Source organism: Podospora pseudoanserina, chromosome 4, assembly GCF_035222485.1.
Source record: "Podospora pseudoanserina strain CBS 124.78 chromosome 4, whole genome shotgun sequence".
Lineage (NCBI taxonomy): Eukaryota > Fungi > Ascomycota > Sordariomycetes > Sordariales > Podosporaceae > Podospora > Podospora pseudoanserina.
The window spans coordinates 699748-716987 of NC_085923.1; the positions used below are offsets into that span (position 1 = coordinate 699748).

The 17240-nt window shown below is 55.1% G+C and overlaps 4 protein-coding genes across 4 annotated transcripts; 3 read left to right on the plus strand and 1 right to left on the minus strand.

Moving 5' to 3' along the window:
- Positions 1-4620: 4620 nt before the first annotated feature.
- Positions 4621-9601, plus strand: QC764_402060 (uncharacterized protein; the record flags this gene model as incomplete). Its single annotated transcript, XM_062946488.1, is given in 4 exon segments — positions 4621-4967; positions 4977-6678; positions 6788-9356; positions 9414-9601. Coding segments are annotated over 3 exon segments (4020 nt in total). The 5' UTR covers positions 4621-4967; positions 4977-5415.
- A 473-nt stretch (positions 9602-10074) lies between these two features.
- On the plus strand, positions 10075-12661 carry GUF1_2 (Translation factor guf1 mitochondrial; the record flags this gene model as incomplete). The annotated part of the gene is made up of 2 exons (XM_062946489.1): positions 10075-12004; positions 12061-12661. The coding sequence occupies 2 exons, from the start codon at positions 10075-10077 to the stop codon at positions 12270-12272; spliced, it is 2142 nt and encodes a 713-aa protein (XP_062800093.1). The 3' UTR covers positions 12273-12661.
- A 1998-nt stretch (positions 12662-14659) lies between these two features.
- QC764_402080 (uncharacterized protein) lies at positions 14660-15463 on the plus strand (the record flags this gene model as incomplete). Its single annotated transcript, XM_062946490.1, is given in 2 exon segments — positions 14660-15288; positions 15301-15463. The coding sequence occupies 2 exon segments, from the start codon at positions 14660-14662 to the stop codon at positions 15461-15463; spliced, it is 792 nt and encodes a 263-aa protein (XP_062800094.1).
- Positions 15464-15711: 248 nt separating this feature from the next.
- Positions 15712-16851, minus strand: QC764_402090 (uncharacterized protein; the record flags this gene model as incomplete). The annotated part of the gene is made up of 2 exons (XM_062946491.1): positions 15712-16678; positions 16733-16851. 2 exons carry the CDS (start codon positions 16849-16851, stop codon positions 15712-15714), a joined length of 1086 nt encoding a protein of 361 aa, XP_062800095.1.
- Positions 16852-17240: the final 389 nt, after the last annotated feature.

The following is a 17240-nucleotide window of genomic DNA, read 5'->3' on the forward strand; positions in this document are numbered from 1 at the left end:
CTCTGTCATATAACTGCCAATATCCCCAAACGATCCCGATTCGCCGGGATGCAACAGAGGTGAGAATCCCATGGCGGGTGAGCTGAGGGGAAGGGCATACAGGATGCTATTTTGTTCCTGGACACCCGGTGATGTGCTTTACAGAGACTTGCTGTCCTGGAAATCGGGCGACTTCAGGGGCAAACACTCAAAACGACGGGAGTTTCAATCTAAACAAAGGAAATAGCAATCTCGAGCACGACGGGTTGTTCTGTCCTAAAAGTAGAATTGGTGCCGATTTCCCGGGCGGTTCTAATATGGCTTGAGGCAGGCCGCGTTGCCAAAATCAACCACTCCTCGATACCTAGTTGATGTCTTGTCTTGGAGACCTCAGAGGGATACTGAGGTATACAAAGAGGTTGCCCCACCTCCCCCAATCATTGGTTTAAAAGCTCACAACCAACCAACAGACTAGAAGGCCGTATGGTACAAATCAGCCGCACAGCAGACATAATCCTATGGCTAATCCTTCAATGTCCAAGCCCACGATTCACATCACAGCGCTTGGATAATCCTGATTGGCATCAACAGTTCATAACCTACCACATGCCCAAGCTGCTCGCGCCTAAATTCTTGTACAACTCATACTGCCCCCCAGCAACAATTCATAGAGTTGCATGGTAACACCAACATACTACCAACACCTAATAGCCACCAGTGGCACGGTCGTGCGAGATAGGTACCTTGCTAGGTACCCAGCACCAAATAATTTACTATCTCAGCTTTGTCCACAGAACCGCCCCAATCATCTCTTCAAACTTGCCGATTGCACATCAGGGGCAAATTCCCACTATAGCAAGCCACAATTTCAAAAGAATAACTAGGGCATTATATCAGCTAATCAGAACAGCTCTTAGCTGAGGGATAACGTTCCGCCTCAAGTGAGGTAGATACTATGTGAACGCCGAGCACATAACCGAGGTCTGATGTGCTCTCATGTCCCCCACACCACGAAACATTTTCAACCATAGGTACAAGTTGGTGCCTTGAAACAATGGGTAACTCCCAGAAAGTCAGCACCCTAGATTTGCTAGCTTTTGACTCCAGCGGTAGGTACCTGAGCCCGGACATACAACCTCTTCTCACCCCGTCCTCTCACGCCTGCTACGCGAAGCAGCAAGCAAACAAAGCTGCAGCGCCAGATACGCCTGGGCTGCTGCCCCGATAAAAGAGAACAGTCCACTCCAGCACGTAGGGAGAGATGGATATGCTAGGATGGCGCGGCACCTGCGCTGAGAGCTCCGATCATGGTGAATATTATCGACCAGTGCCACGCCGCTCCACGTACCTACCGGTTGTAGACCGGCAACAAGGCTGTGAACAGATCAAGCCGCAACATGATGGAGCTCTGGATCGCAACCCAGAAGTTGGGATCCTCGGTTGAGCCGTGTCCGGGGAGGCTGTGGTGTCATGATGGAATGAGCGTAAGCCAGCTGCTAGCGTTACGATGGGGACGATGGCGTTGAGGTTAGGGAATCGCGGTCCCATGAGTTGGTTCCTCTGAGGAGTATCGCCCGGCTAAGGCTCTTCATGTCAGCACCGATTGATCCATCAAGAAATCGACTGTAGGTGCTCAGTCCTTACACCCAACGCCCTCAAATGGGCAGCTTCTCGACTATTATACCCAAAAGCAGGCTTCCACTCGGTCAAAACCTCAGAAGAGTCATCAAAAGCCTGAAACTGCTTTAAGATGGCCTCTTCCACTTCAAACCAGTTGGCCAAATTTTGTCTGTGGCATGGGGCCCTTGATGCCGTCGTACAATGCTCTTGCGTCGCGTTGAATCGTTCTGATCTCCTTCACCTTCACGGGGAATATCAGAACAGTACTCTTTGGCGAGAGCCGAGCGGTCCGATCGTCAAAGACATATTGCTAGTGTTGGACGCAGTCGGTGTAGTTGCTCAAGCAGTACGTGACCCTTTGCATATGGGATGATTCGAACACAGAGTAACTGGAAAGGTTCGCTGCTGCCGGTGGGGCAGACGCAGTGATTGCTTTTGTTGTCAAGTCAAAGTGGTGAACAATCTCTCGTAGGTCGGTTTGGCATTCTGGGTTAGGGGGGTCGATTCATGTTGTTAGGCTGGACATGAAGACTGGCGACAGTACAGGGATGGGATGGTAGACTGAGACCTACTTCGAGCGGGAGCAAGTGGTCTCATCAAGAAGTTGAAGTTGCCATATCGCCGAGATGGCATCTTGAGTCGAAGTGGTTGAGATGAGTTAAAAGTGGTACAAATCTTTACTGTGAGGGAACCCGGTCCAAAACGGTTCCATTTACTCACCTACCGTGGATCGAGAGAAAGAGAAGTCAGCTGCTTGCTGTCGAGAGGTTTCAGGCAGATTTCAGCTGACTCCCTTGAGCCACAGCAGACAAGGCCGGCCCAAGGGTAACCAATCCCACAACGATCACAGCTTCAAATGGGCGGCTGACTGTGGCGCCTGTTCAGCTTAGTTTGTGATACCTGCCCGCACTTGAGGAAATGCCGGCACAGATTCGCAAAATTACAGATAATCTGCCCAATGTAAACATTTGGTGGCTTCACTGAATGCTCACTCAGTGATAATGAGGTTGTCCACACTATGGCACCAGCTCTGAATATGCAAAGTTGCTGGCCAAGGTTGGCTCAGACAAGAAGCCAACGTTGAATGGACACGTCCTCAACAGGTGTCTTACCAGATCTAATACACCACCTTTGATGTTTCTTCTTCTACGTCACTTCTGCAAGGGAGCGACTAACACCAGAAAGACTCTTCACGAATCAAGTGAGGGGCATCTTAACGGTCAGGCCGATGTTAGCCCTGCATACAGAAACCGCCCCTGGGCTACCAAACTTGCCTTTTGTTCCGTCATTACCAGTTCTGTCTGGTGATAAATGAACATGGCAATTACCAAATGGGTATCTTTCCTGACTGCAGATATGTTTGCGAGATACTCCGCCGGAAATATTGTGGCCTGCATATAGCCCCCAAGCATGGAGCTTTACCACCAGACAACGGACAACCTCGGCCGAGGCATAAGAAAGGATTTCCTTAGGTCAAAGGAATGACAAAATCACCACATAACAAGAAGCCATATATTGTCAAATAAGATAAGGGGTGGTCAAAAGTGTCAGTTCTGGTTCCCAGGTGGCCCAGCGAGGCCGAACCTGGTGTCTCTGGCCCCACTGCCAAGATATTAAATCCTTAACAGTGGGCCTCATTGACTATTCTGACATGTATCTCCAACTCCTATGAAGATCAGTCGAGACTTGGGCACCGCTTTACTGGCTCTTGATCACATGAGCACAACAGACAGGCGAGATCTCACCACACATGTATATCTTATAAGGTGTCACGATTTATCTCCTTGCTTGCGGCGAGAGACTCGGTAATCGAGCGGGATACAGACGATGGTGGGCCGCCTCAGCCCTGTTGGTCGGGACGAGGGAACTGTGTCACCCGCGCCACCTCCAGGGCTGCTGACTCCCAAGAAGTTCAGACGACCCAAAAGATGACTCCTTTTCCTGGGACGGCGACTGATGGAGTTGTCATCACCATCAATGCTGTTTTGTTGTTTCTGTTCCACCAAGTGCGAGAATGGCCCGTGCGGCACTCGGAAGGAAGTGGTGGGATGATGTGCATTTATGCGTGATAGCGAGAACCAGCCCATTGATATGTCGACTTTTCGAGCCATGACGACACCACTTCAGATAGCTACGAGGTGATGTAAACAGGAACGGAGGTTAAAGGACGGTGAATCCACTGCAAAACGTCTGTGAGCTCCGGGCCTGGACCGGATCGTCAACGCCCAGACTTTGGGGGTTCGTCGGTAAGAAAGATGCCGGAGGGGCAATGAAACATCAACTTGGGCTGGGAGGTTGACGGATGGTCTGTTGGAATGACTTTGTCAGCGGGCATACTCCGTAAACATCATCAGCCTTGCTCAAATGGAATATGACGGGTTGAGGTGAGGTGCAACTGCGAGTAGCCGTGTCGGCACTGCATCATCTTGGATGGCGGCTGATGACGCCACAGCATCCAATATTGTCCTGCGGTGGAAGATGCCAAATGTCAGGCGCGAGCATGAGCATGAAACGAAATGCGTCTGGAGGTTTGTCGAGGGAGCGAGGGCAACTCGAGGGAAACAATGAAGCTGGGGACTTGTCTCATGGCGATGTCGAGAATGCGACGTTGGCGTGCCATCTGAACAATGTTTGGCCAATGTTTCTTTTCAGCAAGCAACAAACGGCAGACTCGGTGATGATGTTATTGTGAAAAGACCAGAAAAACCCCCTTTTCCACAATGATAGCAGCGACGTACCGTGAGACCTCAAGACTATCAGGCTGAACGGTGAAACAATGGGGTCGGCCGTTAAGGCAACGGCGGGCGGTACCAAATCACACAACACGAACCGAACTTTGAGATGAGGGGCATTTTCATTTGAAAAAAGTCTGACCAATCACACGTCGCCGTGGACTCGGTGGGGCATGTTGCCGTGTGGGCTGCTGGCATCGTCCCTGCACCGTACCAACGCCCCTGCGTTGCTTTCTGGGAACCGCTTTTCAGTGGGAGGGCAGGCAATGGCGAGGCGCCGAGAGAGGCACAGAGACACAGGAAGAGCAGCAAGGCCAAGGGGAGGCAGTCTCCGGTAATTGATTGATTCTCTCTGACTGGATTCGACAGAAAACATATAGAATACTAAAAAGACAAAAGGGAACCGTCGCCCTGAGTCCTGGGTTGTTGCTGTGTTGGGCTGAGAAACGCCCGAGCGCCCCCCTCGTCACCCGCCCCAGTTTGTCTGTTCCAACATGACATCTCCAACATTGACATTTTGTTTTTCTTGATGGTTTATTTGCTGCTGCACACGAGAGAAACATACCGTCATGTGTCAGGCAATTCCAACGTTCGTCCACCCACCACCACCTGCACCAACGACGACGACGACACCAGCGACACCAGCGACACCATCGTGACCGTGACACCCGCCATCTTGTCCTTCCATACCATCCACATCAGAATTCAGAAAACAGAGGCAGAGTTAGCAGAGTTACCCCTGGTAGCTAACTGGCGCCGGCTCTGCAAGATTGGACGCTTATTTGGTCGGTGGGGAAATATCGATTGGAAAAGTCACGAATTGGGCTACCCCAGTGACCCCCAGCGCTCCCAGCGCTCCCAGCGCTCCCCAGCGCCCATCGCGTCGGCCACGCCCACCAACGGCAGCCCGAGGATCAATCATACCATACACATCCTCCCAGTGTTCCCCCCTGCGCGCGCTGCACACCACCACCCCCATTCGCTCGACGCCCAGTCGCACCCCAACCCGACTCTGTCTCGGCTTCCCCTGGGACGACTCCTTAGCTGCTTGGGAGTACAGAGAGAGTGAGAGAGCCGGCAGACCATGTCCGCATCGAATCCGTCCTCCTCCTCCTCCTCCTCCCACCACCACTCCCACAAACAAAACGACTCGATCAACTCGCTCTCGTCGCTGTCGCCACGCACCCGGCTGGACAGCCGAGACCACCGATACAATAGCAGAGCCCCTGTCAATAGTAACAACCCTCCCCCCCAAGTCACACATAACAAGCGTCGCTCTTCCATTTACACCACCTTCCCTCCCGCCGCGTCGATCAAGCCGAACCCTCCACGAAGCTCTTCGCTTTTTCCTGGACCGGCAGCCACAGGATCAGGATCAGGATCAGGATCACCAACTCGAGCAACAGCGCATGCGCCTCCCGTCTTCCGCGACGTCGTGTTCAATGACCCTCAGCCCACGGGCACCCCTGCCAGCAGAAACGAACCCCAAACAGTCCACAAGAGGGGCCATTCTCGGTCGAGTAGCGCTGGACTGAGCGACGGGTTTCGCAACCTCAATCGGTGGTCAGCGTCCACAGCATCCAGTCGTGCATCGAACTTTGCCGGCTTCACCAAGCGGGTAAGCACCGAATTTCTCGGCGGTGCCTTTGGAAAGAGCAGGCCGTCGACAGCGGACGAGTCTCCACGCTCGGGAGCCACCCGCACTGCAAGCCGGCCCCGCAGCGACTCCCCCGTACCAGCGCCGATCCCGCCCTTGGAGACATTGCCGCCCATTTTGACCGGGCCGTCGCTGGAGGACGAGGTCTTTGAGTCTGATGTGCTGACACAGTCTTCTGTTGCGCCAATCGAACCGCCGCGACGACGCATTGCGAGACCGGCCGAAGAAATTGACCCTGACTGGGATGGTACACCGCAGCTTTCCGAGCAAGAGTCAGGATCGTCGCTGCAGCGGCTAGGGCCCGCGATCACGCTGCGCCCAGCTGATCCCATCACGCCGACCGATACTACCGTTATGACCATGCCCTACACACAGAATGGGCAGCCCAGGGGCCACTCGCGAAACCGCTCAACCGGGGCCAAGGGGAGCGTAGACACGAATGGGTCCTCGAGGAGTCGGGAGAAGGAGAGAGAAAGAGAGAAAGAAAGGGAGCGAGAGAGGGCGGGGAAGCCACCGTCCCAAAAGGCCATGCTATCGAGAGCGTTGCAAAAGGCGAACACGGCTGTGCAGCTTGACAACGTCCAGAATTTCGAAGCTGCAAGACGGGCATACGCCGAGGCGTGTACCGTGCTCCAACAGGTGCTGATGCGAACGAATGGCGAGGAGGATAGGAGGAAGCTGGATGCCATCGTGAGTTTTGAAATCCCCAGTCGTGGCCCCGTTTGACTCTTGAGCCGATGTCACGGGGCTTGCAGACAGCCAAACAGCAGTGCTCACACATGTACCCTTTGTCCGATAGCACCAAACCTACACAAACCGAATACAAGAGTTGGACGAACAGCTGGCCGACATTGAACCGGAGGGCAAGGAGCTACCTGAACGACCGGAGAGCTACGAATTCCACGAGCCCATATACCACGCGCAGGTCAACGGCAGAGAGAGGGAGTACGAGAGAGAGCCGACGTCTGCAGTATCGAGACACGCACCCAGACCAAGCTTCACTCCGCGGGCGCCACCGCCCAACTTATCCGTGGACACGTCGAGGGCCGGCCCCCAAAACGGCACGACAAGCTACCTTACCGAGCAGTATTCTCTGCAGTCTGCTTTTTCGAGAGCCAGGACTGGCAGCGGGACACCGGTCCAGGGGCAATCACAAAATGGATTCATGCCACGTCCGCTGTCACCTTTGAGGCGACCGTCATCTCCAGCAAATCCCCCGCCTCCACCACCGGACAATGGGCACTCCGACCGCACACAACAACAGCCCGACTATCTCATGTCGGGCGCTCGTCTTGGCGCATATGATGCTCAGGTGGGTCACCAGAGAGTAAACAGCCACGAGTCAGTATCGTGGCTTGATCCGATCGACGAGTCCGAGGCTTCTAGTGTGTCCTCTGTCCATTCGAGATCATCGTCCAAGATTGTTCGAAAACACATCCGAGCTGCGAGCGGAGACACGGAGGCCGAGTTTGATGCCGCGCTGGACGACGCCATCGAGGCCGCGTACGATGATGGCTACGAACTGGAACAAACATATCAAGGTCAAAACCAAGGGTGCGGGGAGGATGGTGGCAGGGCTGATGAGGAACGACGCCAAGCTGAGCTTGCGCAAGACAGAATAAGGGACGAGGAACGAGACGCCTTGGCGCTGGCCACGGAGCGAGAGCAGAGGTTGCGACTGGAGATGCAACGGGAAGATGAGGAATATCGACGGCAGGAAGCGATAGGGGAGGAGTTTTGGGAGGATCACGAGGCCGAAGAAGAAGAACGCATGCTGGATGAGATGACCAGAGGGTACGCCTTGGACCAGTTTTCGTTTGACAATAACCGGACAGGGCCGCCGATACCACGAGAGTCGGATTCGAGCGGGCTGACGAGCCGGACGTGGCACAGCTCCATGGGATCAAACCCACCGCACACGGCCACCACCGTCATGACGCCCATCAGTGACAAGAACGCGGCGCTGCCTCGTTTGCCCGACTCGCTGCCGCCGCCCCCTTCTCACGCATTGCCGCCTCCGCCCCCGCAAACTGTCGGTTCTCAAGGCTCCAACCAGACGGTGCGAAACAGACGTCTTTCGGGACAAAATGCAGCGCAGCTCAAGATCGAGACGTCGAAGCTTGCACCTCCGACCGGTCTTGCCACGGCTTCCTCTGCTGTCCCATCACAGCCGAAGTCGGCCGGGAATTACATTGTTCAGCAACGGCAGGCTCTGTCAGCGGGACCCAGCCGTTTGATGGGTGCTTTTTCGTCAAGAGCCACACCGTCTCCCGGTCCCGCGGGGCCGGACGATGACGATGCCCCGCCGTTGCCCCTGGGTTTCGTCCACGAGCACGAAGCCTCTCGTTCTGCCTCGCCAGCCTTGACGCGCCCGACGCTACGAAGCAACTTCTCGTCGGCGAGTTTGAAGAGCATGAAGTCGCGCAATTTGTCCATTTCGCACATGGACGATGGAGACATGTCGCCCGGGACACCCTCGAGCAACCAGTTCGGCATGGGGGGCTCCAGCACACGCCTACCTTCAATCCCGGCACTCCCCGAGGCGTACAAGGACCGAGCCAACAGCACTGCTGCTGGGGGGATGCATCTGTTGGACAGCCACCTTCACAGCTTTGACGCGCCTGGGTCGCCGAACCCTTTGTTGCCCGATGCTCCTGTCGCGCTGGAGCCGTGTCCGAATGATACCCTGCTGAGACCGTTTTGGCTGATGAGGTGTTTGTATCAGACGCTGTGCCATCCGCGAGGAGGGTACGTGAGCAACAAGCTTTTCGTGCCGAGGGGTGTCTGGCAGATGAAGGGGGTCAAGCTGAAGAACGTGGAGGACAAGATTGCCAATTGTGATCTCTTGACGGCGGCGCTTCAGAAGCTGGCGAGGGTGGACACGTGCGATGCTGACTTGGTGCTGGAGGAGATGCAATCGCTTGAGAATGTGTTGGAGCAAATCCAGGCTGCGCTGTCGAGGAAGCTGGGCAGTGAGGTTGGTGTTCAGGGGAGCGGGACCATGTTCAAGGACGCGAGCGGGATGGAGGCGGAGGCGGCGTCGATGCCTAGGTCGGGGAGCGTGGCCGGCAAGGGGAGCAGTTTTTCTTGGAGGAGGCTGAGGAGCAAGAACAGTTCGGCGAATCTGCCTGGGTTGGCGAGTTCGTATGGCGGGAAGGGGGGGAGTGGTGGTGGTGGAGCAGGGGCGAATGCTTCTACTGTTAGCCACGAGTCGACGGTAAAGGATGCGTTGTTGGCGAGCTTGCCCATGACGAGTCATCCCACGAGCAGGCCGGCGAAGAGGGATGTTGGGAATGTGTTGTTTACGGGGCCGAATGCGGGTTACATGAGCTCGTTGGCGAGATTGTTCGATGCTGCGCAGTCGATCGGTGAGTTTTCTTTTGGTCTCAGGGCATGGAAGATGGCTAATGATGATGTTTATACAGATCAGATTGCGCGACAGGTCGACGACCCCGGACTGCGTCACGCCGACAAGACGCAGGTTGGGCTTGAGCTCTGCACCCGGCATGCGGCCGAGTTTTTTGCGTTTTACATCTGCCGCTTTGTGCTGACCGACTTGACGATGCTGTTGGACAAGTTTGTGAAGAGGGGGGCTGAGTGGGTGCTTGTGTAGGATGGCATTAGAGCAATTGCATAGAGGAGATTGTTTATAGGAAGGGTAGGGTATGGGAGGGAGGAGGGTCAGGTTACAATGAATGGAGGAGGGATTGTCAGTCAGCCAGTCAGCCGGCGGACAAAGGGTCAGATCTAGAAAAAGACCTGTATATAATTTTATACCACTTCTCTTGTCCCCTGGTGGGGAGTTTCTTTTTTCACGTTTTTTGAGCCTTCTGAACCCTGAGTTTGAGACCCTTGATTTGATGGTGGACTAGTTGTGGCTGATAAGATAAGGGGAATTTGGAGAAATTTAGCGGGACGGTCCATCTTGGCGCGCGCGCGTCGCTCCGGACCTTTTGACTTCAACACCATCCCACTATAACGACAGCGACGCCAAAAACACGGCGCTTTCGACGATATCTGCTCGACAGATTCCAATCTTTGCGGGTCAGGTTCAACAGTACCGAGTGAATCGACCAGAACAATTGAATGAGGTGCACATGCCCCGGTGGTCTCCTCAGCAGCCGAATGCGAATGCGACCATGGCTGGTGCAGCGGCAATGTCTGTTGGCCTCGAGGCCGGCAGCTCTTGGAGGTAGCCTCTGCCTTCGAACTCTTTCTTCCCTCTCCCCGACGATGACGACGACGACGACCCGACCGATAACGACGAGAATATCCTCCCTTCCTCCATCTCGACAACCTCTCCTCCCCCCACCAATACCCCAACTCCGCCGGGCGGCATCCTCAACCCCCACAACCAAAGACGGCCCCCTAGAACGAAAATCTGCCTCCCTCGAGGAGCGGATCTCCAAAATCCCCATATCCCGGTATCGCAATTTCTGCATCGTCGCGCACATCGACCACGGGAAATCAACACTTTCCGACCGCCTGCTCGAGCACACGGGCACCATCCTCCCCGGTCAAGACAACAAACAGGTCCTGGATAAACTCGATGTTGAGAGGGAAAGGGGGATAACGGTCAAGGCTCAGACGTGTACGATGATATGGAACTACCCCAAGGATGGCCAGGATTATTTGCTCCATCTAGTTGACACACCCGGGCATGTTGATTTCAGGGCGGAGGTTACGAGGAGTTATGCCAGCTGTGGGGGAGCGATCTTGCTCGTGGACGCCAGCCAGGGGGTTCAAGCCCAAACGGTGGCGAACTTTTATTTGGCGTTTGCCCAGGGGCTGAGTCTAGTGCCGGTGGTCAACAAAGTCGATCTGCCCACTGCTGATGTGGACAGGGCGTTGGGGCAGATGGAGGAGGTGTTTGAGTTGGATTGCAAGGATGCTGTGAAAGTCAGCGCGAAGACGGGGAAGGGGGTGGGGGATATCCTACCGGCTGTGGTGGAGAGGGTGAGGGCGCCCGAGGGGGATTTGGACAAGCCGCTGAGGATGTTGTTGGTGGATAGCTGGTATGACACCTTTCGGGGGGTGGTGCTTCTGGTGAGGGTGTTTGACGGTACGGTGAGGGCGGGGGATCGGCTGGTTAGTTTTGCGACTGGGAATGAGTATGCTGTTGGGGAGGTGGGCATACAGTATCCTGGGGCGGTGCCGCAGAGGTGCCTGAGGGCGGGACAGGTGGGGTATGTGTTCTTTAATCCGGGCATGAAGAGGATACAAGACGCGAAAATAGGGGATACGTTTACTGTCAAAGGGAAAGAAAAGGAGGTGGAGGCGTATCCCGGGTTTGAGGAGCCGAAGCCGATGGTTTTTGTGGCGGCTTTTCCGACGGATCAGGGGGATTACGAGAAGTTGAAGGATAGTATCGGGCAACTGGTGCTGAATGACAGGAGTATCACTCTGCAAAAGGACCATTCCGACGCGCTGGGGGCGGGGTGGAGGTTGGGGTTTTTGGGGAGCTTGCACTGTAGCGTTTTTCAGGACCGGTTGAGGGGGGAGTATGGGAGTGATATCATTATTACGGAGCCGGCGGTGCCGGTCAGGATTGTCTGGAGTGATGGGAAGGAGGAGATCATCACTAACCCGGCTGAGTTTCCGGATGGGGAGGATCACAGACTGAAAAGGGCGACGCTGTATGAGCCGGTTGTGGCGGCGACAATCACGCTGCCGGAGGAGTACTTGGGGCGGGTGATGGAGCTTTGTGAGAGCGTGAGGGGGGTGCAGAAGAGCGTCGAGTTTTTCAATGCCACGCAGGTCATTCTCAAGTATGAGTTGCCGACGGCGAGTTTGGTGGATGACCTGTTTGGCAAGTTGAAGGGGGCCACGAAGGGGTATGCGACGCTGGATTATGAGGATGCGGGGTGGAGGGAGAGCAACCTGGTGAAGCTGAACTTGCTCGTGAACAAGGAGCCGGTGGATGCAATCGCGAGGGTGGTGCACAACAGCCAGGTGGAGAGGTTGGGGAGGCAGTGGGTGACCAAGTTCAAGGAGCACGTTGACAGGCAGATGTTTGGTAGGTCTTGTTTCGTCTTTTGGCTCCAGATGGAGTGCTAACAACAAAACTTGCAGAGGTCATCATTCAAGCCGCGGCAGGCAGGAGAGTCGTCGCCAGAGAGACGCTCAAACCCTTCAGAAAAGACGTCTTGGCCAAGCTGCACGCCAGCGACATTGGCCGAAGGAGAAAGCTGCTCGACAAGCAAAAGGCCGGTCGCAAGAGGTTACGAGCTGTGGGCAACGTCGTGATTGACCAGTCGGCGTTCCAGAAGTTCTTGACAAAGTGAGCTTTTGTGCACCCTGCATCATGAGAAATGTAACATATTGTGCAAATTACCACATCGAACGAAAGGCACATGATGATGTTTATGTTATGCTTTTCGATTCATCCTCGGTGTCATCATAGTCGGGCAAGTCGTCTACGACAATATCCCTCGTCATGCTCATTCTTTTCGGAAGGACCATTGTTTCCCTCTGTCCCTTACTCTGCTCACCCTCTTTTTCAGTCTGTCCATCCTCGGGATCAGTCTCCCCATCGTTGTTAACCACCACCCCCTTTACCTCTCCCTCAGCCGCCCCAGGCGGGAAAATGTTTCTCACCCTCGCCTGGAGAACGCTCCCCAGCCGGGTTCATCCCGAACGTCACCCCCAAACTCCTCCTCCCACGGCGCCGCCTCGGTGGAGGGATCTGGGGGGTAGAGGGTGGGGTCGAGCTGGGTGATGAGGCGGAGGGTGATGGTGAGGTTCAGGGTGTGGGTTAGTTGAAGGTGGGTTAGGGTTAGGAGGGGGCGCGGAGCATGGTTTGATATTGGGTTGATGGGTGAGATGGTATGGTGGGTGACAGGGGTGGCAGAAGAAAAGTAGGTAAGGGGTGGAGGTAAGTACCTTAATCAGGCGAGGTTTCTGTATGACATGACCGATATGAACGTGATCCATACCTACCTGGCACTCACGACGGATGTTCCTGATCAAGGTCAAGAGATGGCTAGTGTCCGTGCTGCTGCCTTGGGTTATATCCTTGCCAAGGGGCTAACCACGACCAGAAGGATGAGGAAGGCATTGCGAGATTGTTGTCTTCCCGACAACCCCCTTCTACCTACCTGATAAAACACATAAACACGCTCGAAACGCTCGCTCTCCTTGATGTCTTATCACGATCAAAACATTTCTTACACCTTCACATAGCCCAAGATGGCCAGCCAACCGGAAGAAACCGCGGCTGCCCTTTCCTCCCCCCGCCCCCGCAAAATACCCCCTCCCCGCTCCAACCCGGACGACGGGCCCCTCTGGAACATCGACCTCCGGATGCTCGCCCTCGATGTCAACCTAACAGACTACCTCTCTGGCAACGACCCCGACAAAGGAGGAGATGGTCAACCGGTGAGAAGAACTCAAGTCACCGTTCGAGCATGGCGTAACTGGGCCCGAGGGGGTGGTGCCAGAGGATATCCAGGAGAGGGTACAGCATTACCAGGCTCGGTATGTCTACCATGAGTTTAGGTGGCGTTTGGAAAAAGTACTGCAACAAGATTGGGGTGACGGGGTTGGGGGAGTGGGTTTTGGGGAATATGGATGGTGATATTGAGGAGGGAGCTCGAGGGGGGTGGTATAGGTTTTTGAAGGGCGTGTTTGAACCTGGAGATGATGAGAAGGTTGTTAATGTGGACGGGGTATCACGGTTGGAAACTTGAATGTAAATAGAATGGCGTGTTTTATTGGATGCTTCTAATATTGATGAATACCTAGCAAGCATGTGAGAGTGTGCCAAGCGTCAATGGGTGTTTTGCTGTGGGACACGCTGGTGGTGGATGCCGGTGGACCCAGCTAGAACCCGAGGACCCTTGGTGCGTCATAGGCGTGGGGTTTTAGCGTAGGAGGCCCCCTGTTTTCTCGGCAGCGGGTTTGACGTCGGAATGGCCATGATCGTCATCACTCCCATATGTACCAACACAACACCGCTTCTGCCGGCCATGTCAGATCTTCACTTCTCTGAGGTTATATCTTCTCTGAGGTTATATCTGCACATAAGCCCAAAAATGGCCGAATCTGGAAGTAGTTTCCTTGAGATGAAGAGGGCCGGGAGGCCAACCATCTCGCTCTCTTCAGGCACACCGCACATGATAGGCCCGGGTGATGTGTGCTGGCGTAATCACGCATCTGGGCCAGCCTATGAATGCCGGATCGTCCGAGTCACTGGGGCAAAAAGTGAAGTGCCAGTCTGCTGGTCGCCCCAACCCCGTGGTGCCGCTCAACGCCGATAAAATCGTGGCGGAGGCCTTTCCACCCCCATCATTTTTGCACCTGTCTGATCAAAGAGACGAAAACACAGCGAATGGGAGTTAGCAAACACTGCCTGTCCTGCCACTCTTGTCAGCTGTCTTGTGCTCCTTTCACTGACTGTTCCCATTGCCCAAATGTGCCCAGTTGTTTGACGTAACTCTGCACGACCACAAAGCTGCCTCTTTTTTGCCCGAGGTAGCTTTTGACTGAGGCCATTCACAGGGTGACAGGCACATACCTACTTATTGCCACTTGCAAACCCACCCCCCTACCTCTCTTGGTTTACTTTTCTCCCTTTTCTCCACAAGTGCCAACGCATCATACCTTACACATATTCAAGAACCTTTTACTTGGTATATATAAACAACCAACGCAGTCACCTTCCCGTCAAACCATGCCCCGACGTCGTGACTTTCCCCAACGAGAAGAGAACCCCAACCGCCGCATCGACGCCTGGGACGACGGTTTTGCTCCTCCTCATCAAATGCCCCGCCAACGCTCCCCCTCCCCCCGTCGCTCGCGACCCTCAAACCGCTACCCTCCCCGAACAAGACAATTCACCCCCTCGCCACCCCCCTACAATGACGACTACCACCACTCCCCCCGCCCTCGTACCGGTGGTGGTGGCGCAAACCAAGATTACTTCCACGACCACCCCCTCAACAACAGCAACCCTAACCCTGACCACCACCGCGGCCGAACATCACACGGTCAACAACAACGGCCGCCGTTGACGAGGTCAAAGTCGACTTCGGCAAAGGAGTTCTTGGTGACAGGGTTGGAAAAGGTGCAGCATATGAGCCCGAGGTGGCAAAAGGCTGCGCAGGCCGCGGTGCAGGCGGGGGGGTTGGCGGCGTTTCAGGCGAGGAAGCAGCCGGGGGATTGGGTTGGGGCTAAGGGGGTCAAGGTTGCCACCGCGGCTTTTACGGCTGGGTTGGCGAGCAGTAAGATGCATAAGGAGAGGGGACGGGATAGGGAGTATGAGAGGGATAGGGATTATGAGAGGGATAGGAGTTATGAGAGGGATAGGAGCAGGGATAGGAGCCGGGATAGGAGCCGGGGGAGGGATCGGGACAGGGAGAGGAACAGGCCGACGGGGGGCCAGAGGAGGGGGAGTAACCTGGATGCTATTGGGAATATGGTTGGGGGGTTTGTGGCTGAGCAGTTTGCGAAGAGGGCGCAGAAGGATAGAAGGTAGAGAAGACGGTGGGTGAATGACGTGGGATGGGCGTTTTGGGACACAAAGGCATGTGATGATGGAATTGATAATGGGATGCATGGTAATGGACACGACAGATTGGCTTGGCGGGCATGGCAACCGGTCTAAACAAATGCATGGGACGCGTATCGGGCATTTTCAATAGCCATGACATTTCTTCGAATATTTATTCAGCTTAAATTCACCTTCTCAACCGCATCATCCTGAGGTACAAAGTGACAACCCCATCAATCCCTCACAACCACCCCCCCAGGCATCTCCCCCAACCACCCATCCACCCCCTCCACCACCCTCCTCTCCCCAAAACACCCATTCGCCCTTTCGATCGTCTGCACCGGCAACCCGCAAATCTGATCCCCGGAGCAATCCACCCTGTCAAACGTCCTCTGCAGACTATCCCCCCTCCACCCGAAGACGTAATCCCCATGATGTCCATACCCAACCCCATCCCCAAAGCTCCACAAAAACGGCTGTTTCCCTTGTTCTTCCGGCCAGAGATCGGGATCGTTGAAAAGGGTGGTGTCCCATCGTGTCTCGAGCATGATTTGCGGTATCATCACCGGATGGGAAGCCGGACATTTTCCCCCTTGGGTGTACCCTACCGTGCCGCCCTCTGCAAAGGAGACATGGGATTGGTGGTCGGGGCTGTCGAGGTTTTTGCCGTCCCAGCAGGGGGGGAAGGGGAGGGTGGTTAGGATTCCGGAGGGGCAGGGGTGGGGTGGGAAGGAAGAGGTGAGGTTGGTGAAGCGGGTTCCTTCGGTTTCAAGGCAGGTGTAGGTTATGCCGTCGTAGAGAGCCGTGGGTTTGTGTTCTGGTCGTGGATGTCCGGATTCGTTGACGGGGTGGACGCGATCGGGGTGGCCTACTCGCATGCGGAAGCCCGGGGCAAAGGCTTTGATCGTGCCGGGTTTGGGGTTGATGAATTGGGGAAAGTAGTAGATTGTCATGCCGCCTTCGCGGGCGGACTCGTGGAAGAGGGAGCCGAGTTGGGGGACGCGGTGGTAGGTGTTGTTGCGGGCGCGGAAGTACATGATGGCGGTCCAGTAGTTGGAGAAGTCGTCTGTGAAGGTGCAGGTGGTGCAGGTGGAGAGGGTGGCTGGGTCGTGGGTGAGGGGGTCCATGGTGGTGTTGAAGGAGTTGCCTCCGACGATTTGGTGGATGTGGGGGGTGCCGAGGACGCCGGGGTTGACGAGACTTTGTGGAGGTCAGAGCAGTATCGTTTTGGAGGCTAGGGAAAATGTGTCTTACGGATCGATGCGGTCTCTGACCAGCTGGGAACACGACATCTTGAGGGATGCTGGGCGGTATTCCCTCCGAGCCGTGGCCAGCCCGACCATGGCAAGAAAATCGACGTATCTCATCCTCATCTGTCCGCTAGGGAAGTCGGTGCGATCTTTCGGGTTAGGTATCTTGGAGCTTTCAGACCCAGTGGTGAAGTATGGCTCAAGTGCGCAAAATACTTATATTTTTGTTGTAAAGATCAGGCGGACTCCGCGGAAGGTGGCAACCGTGATCTTCCCGTCTGCAAGTCCTATAACTATCAACAAATCCGGCAGGGTATTGATCAATCTCAGCATGATGTTGGTGTTGGTGGTAGAAGGATTTAGCCAGTACTGCTTGTCCCTGCACTACAACCACACCATAGAACAGGTCTTAATATGCCGTTGTTTCGCAATCATGACGATTGGCATACAGTCATAAGCTGCCGGAGGACCAGATACATCGTGTTGTTGCCGCACCCTCAATTGTCAGACAG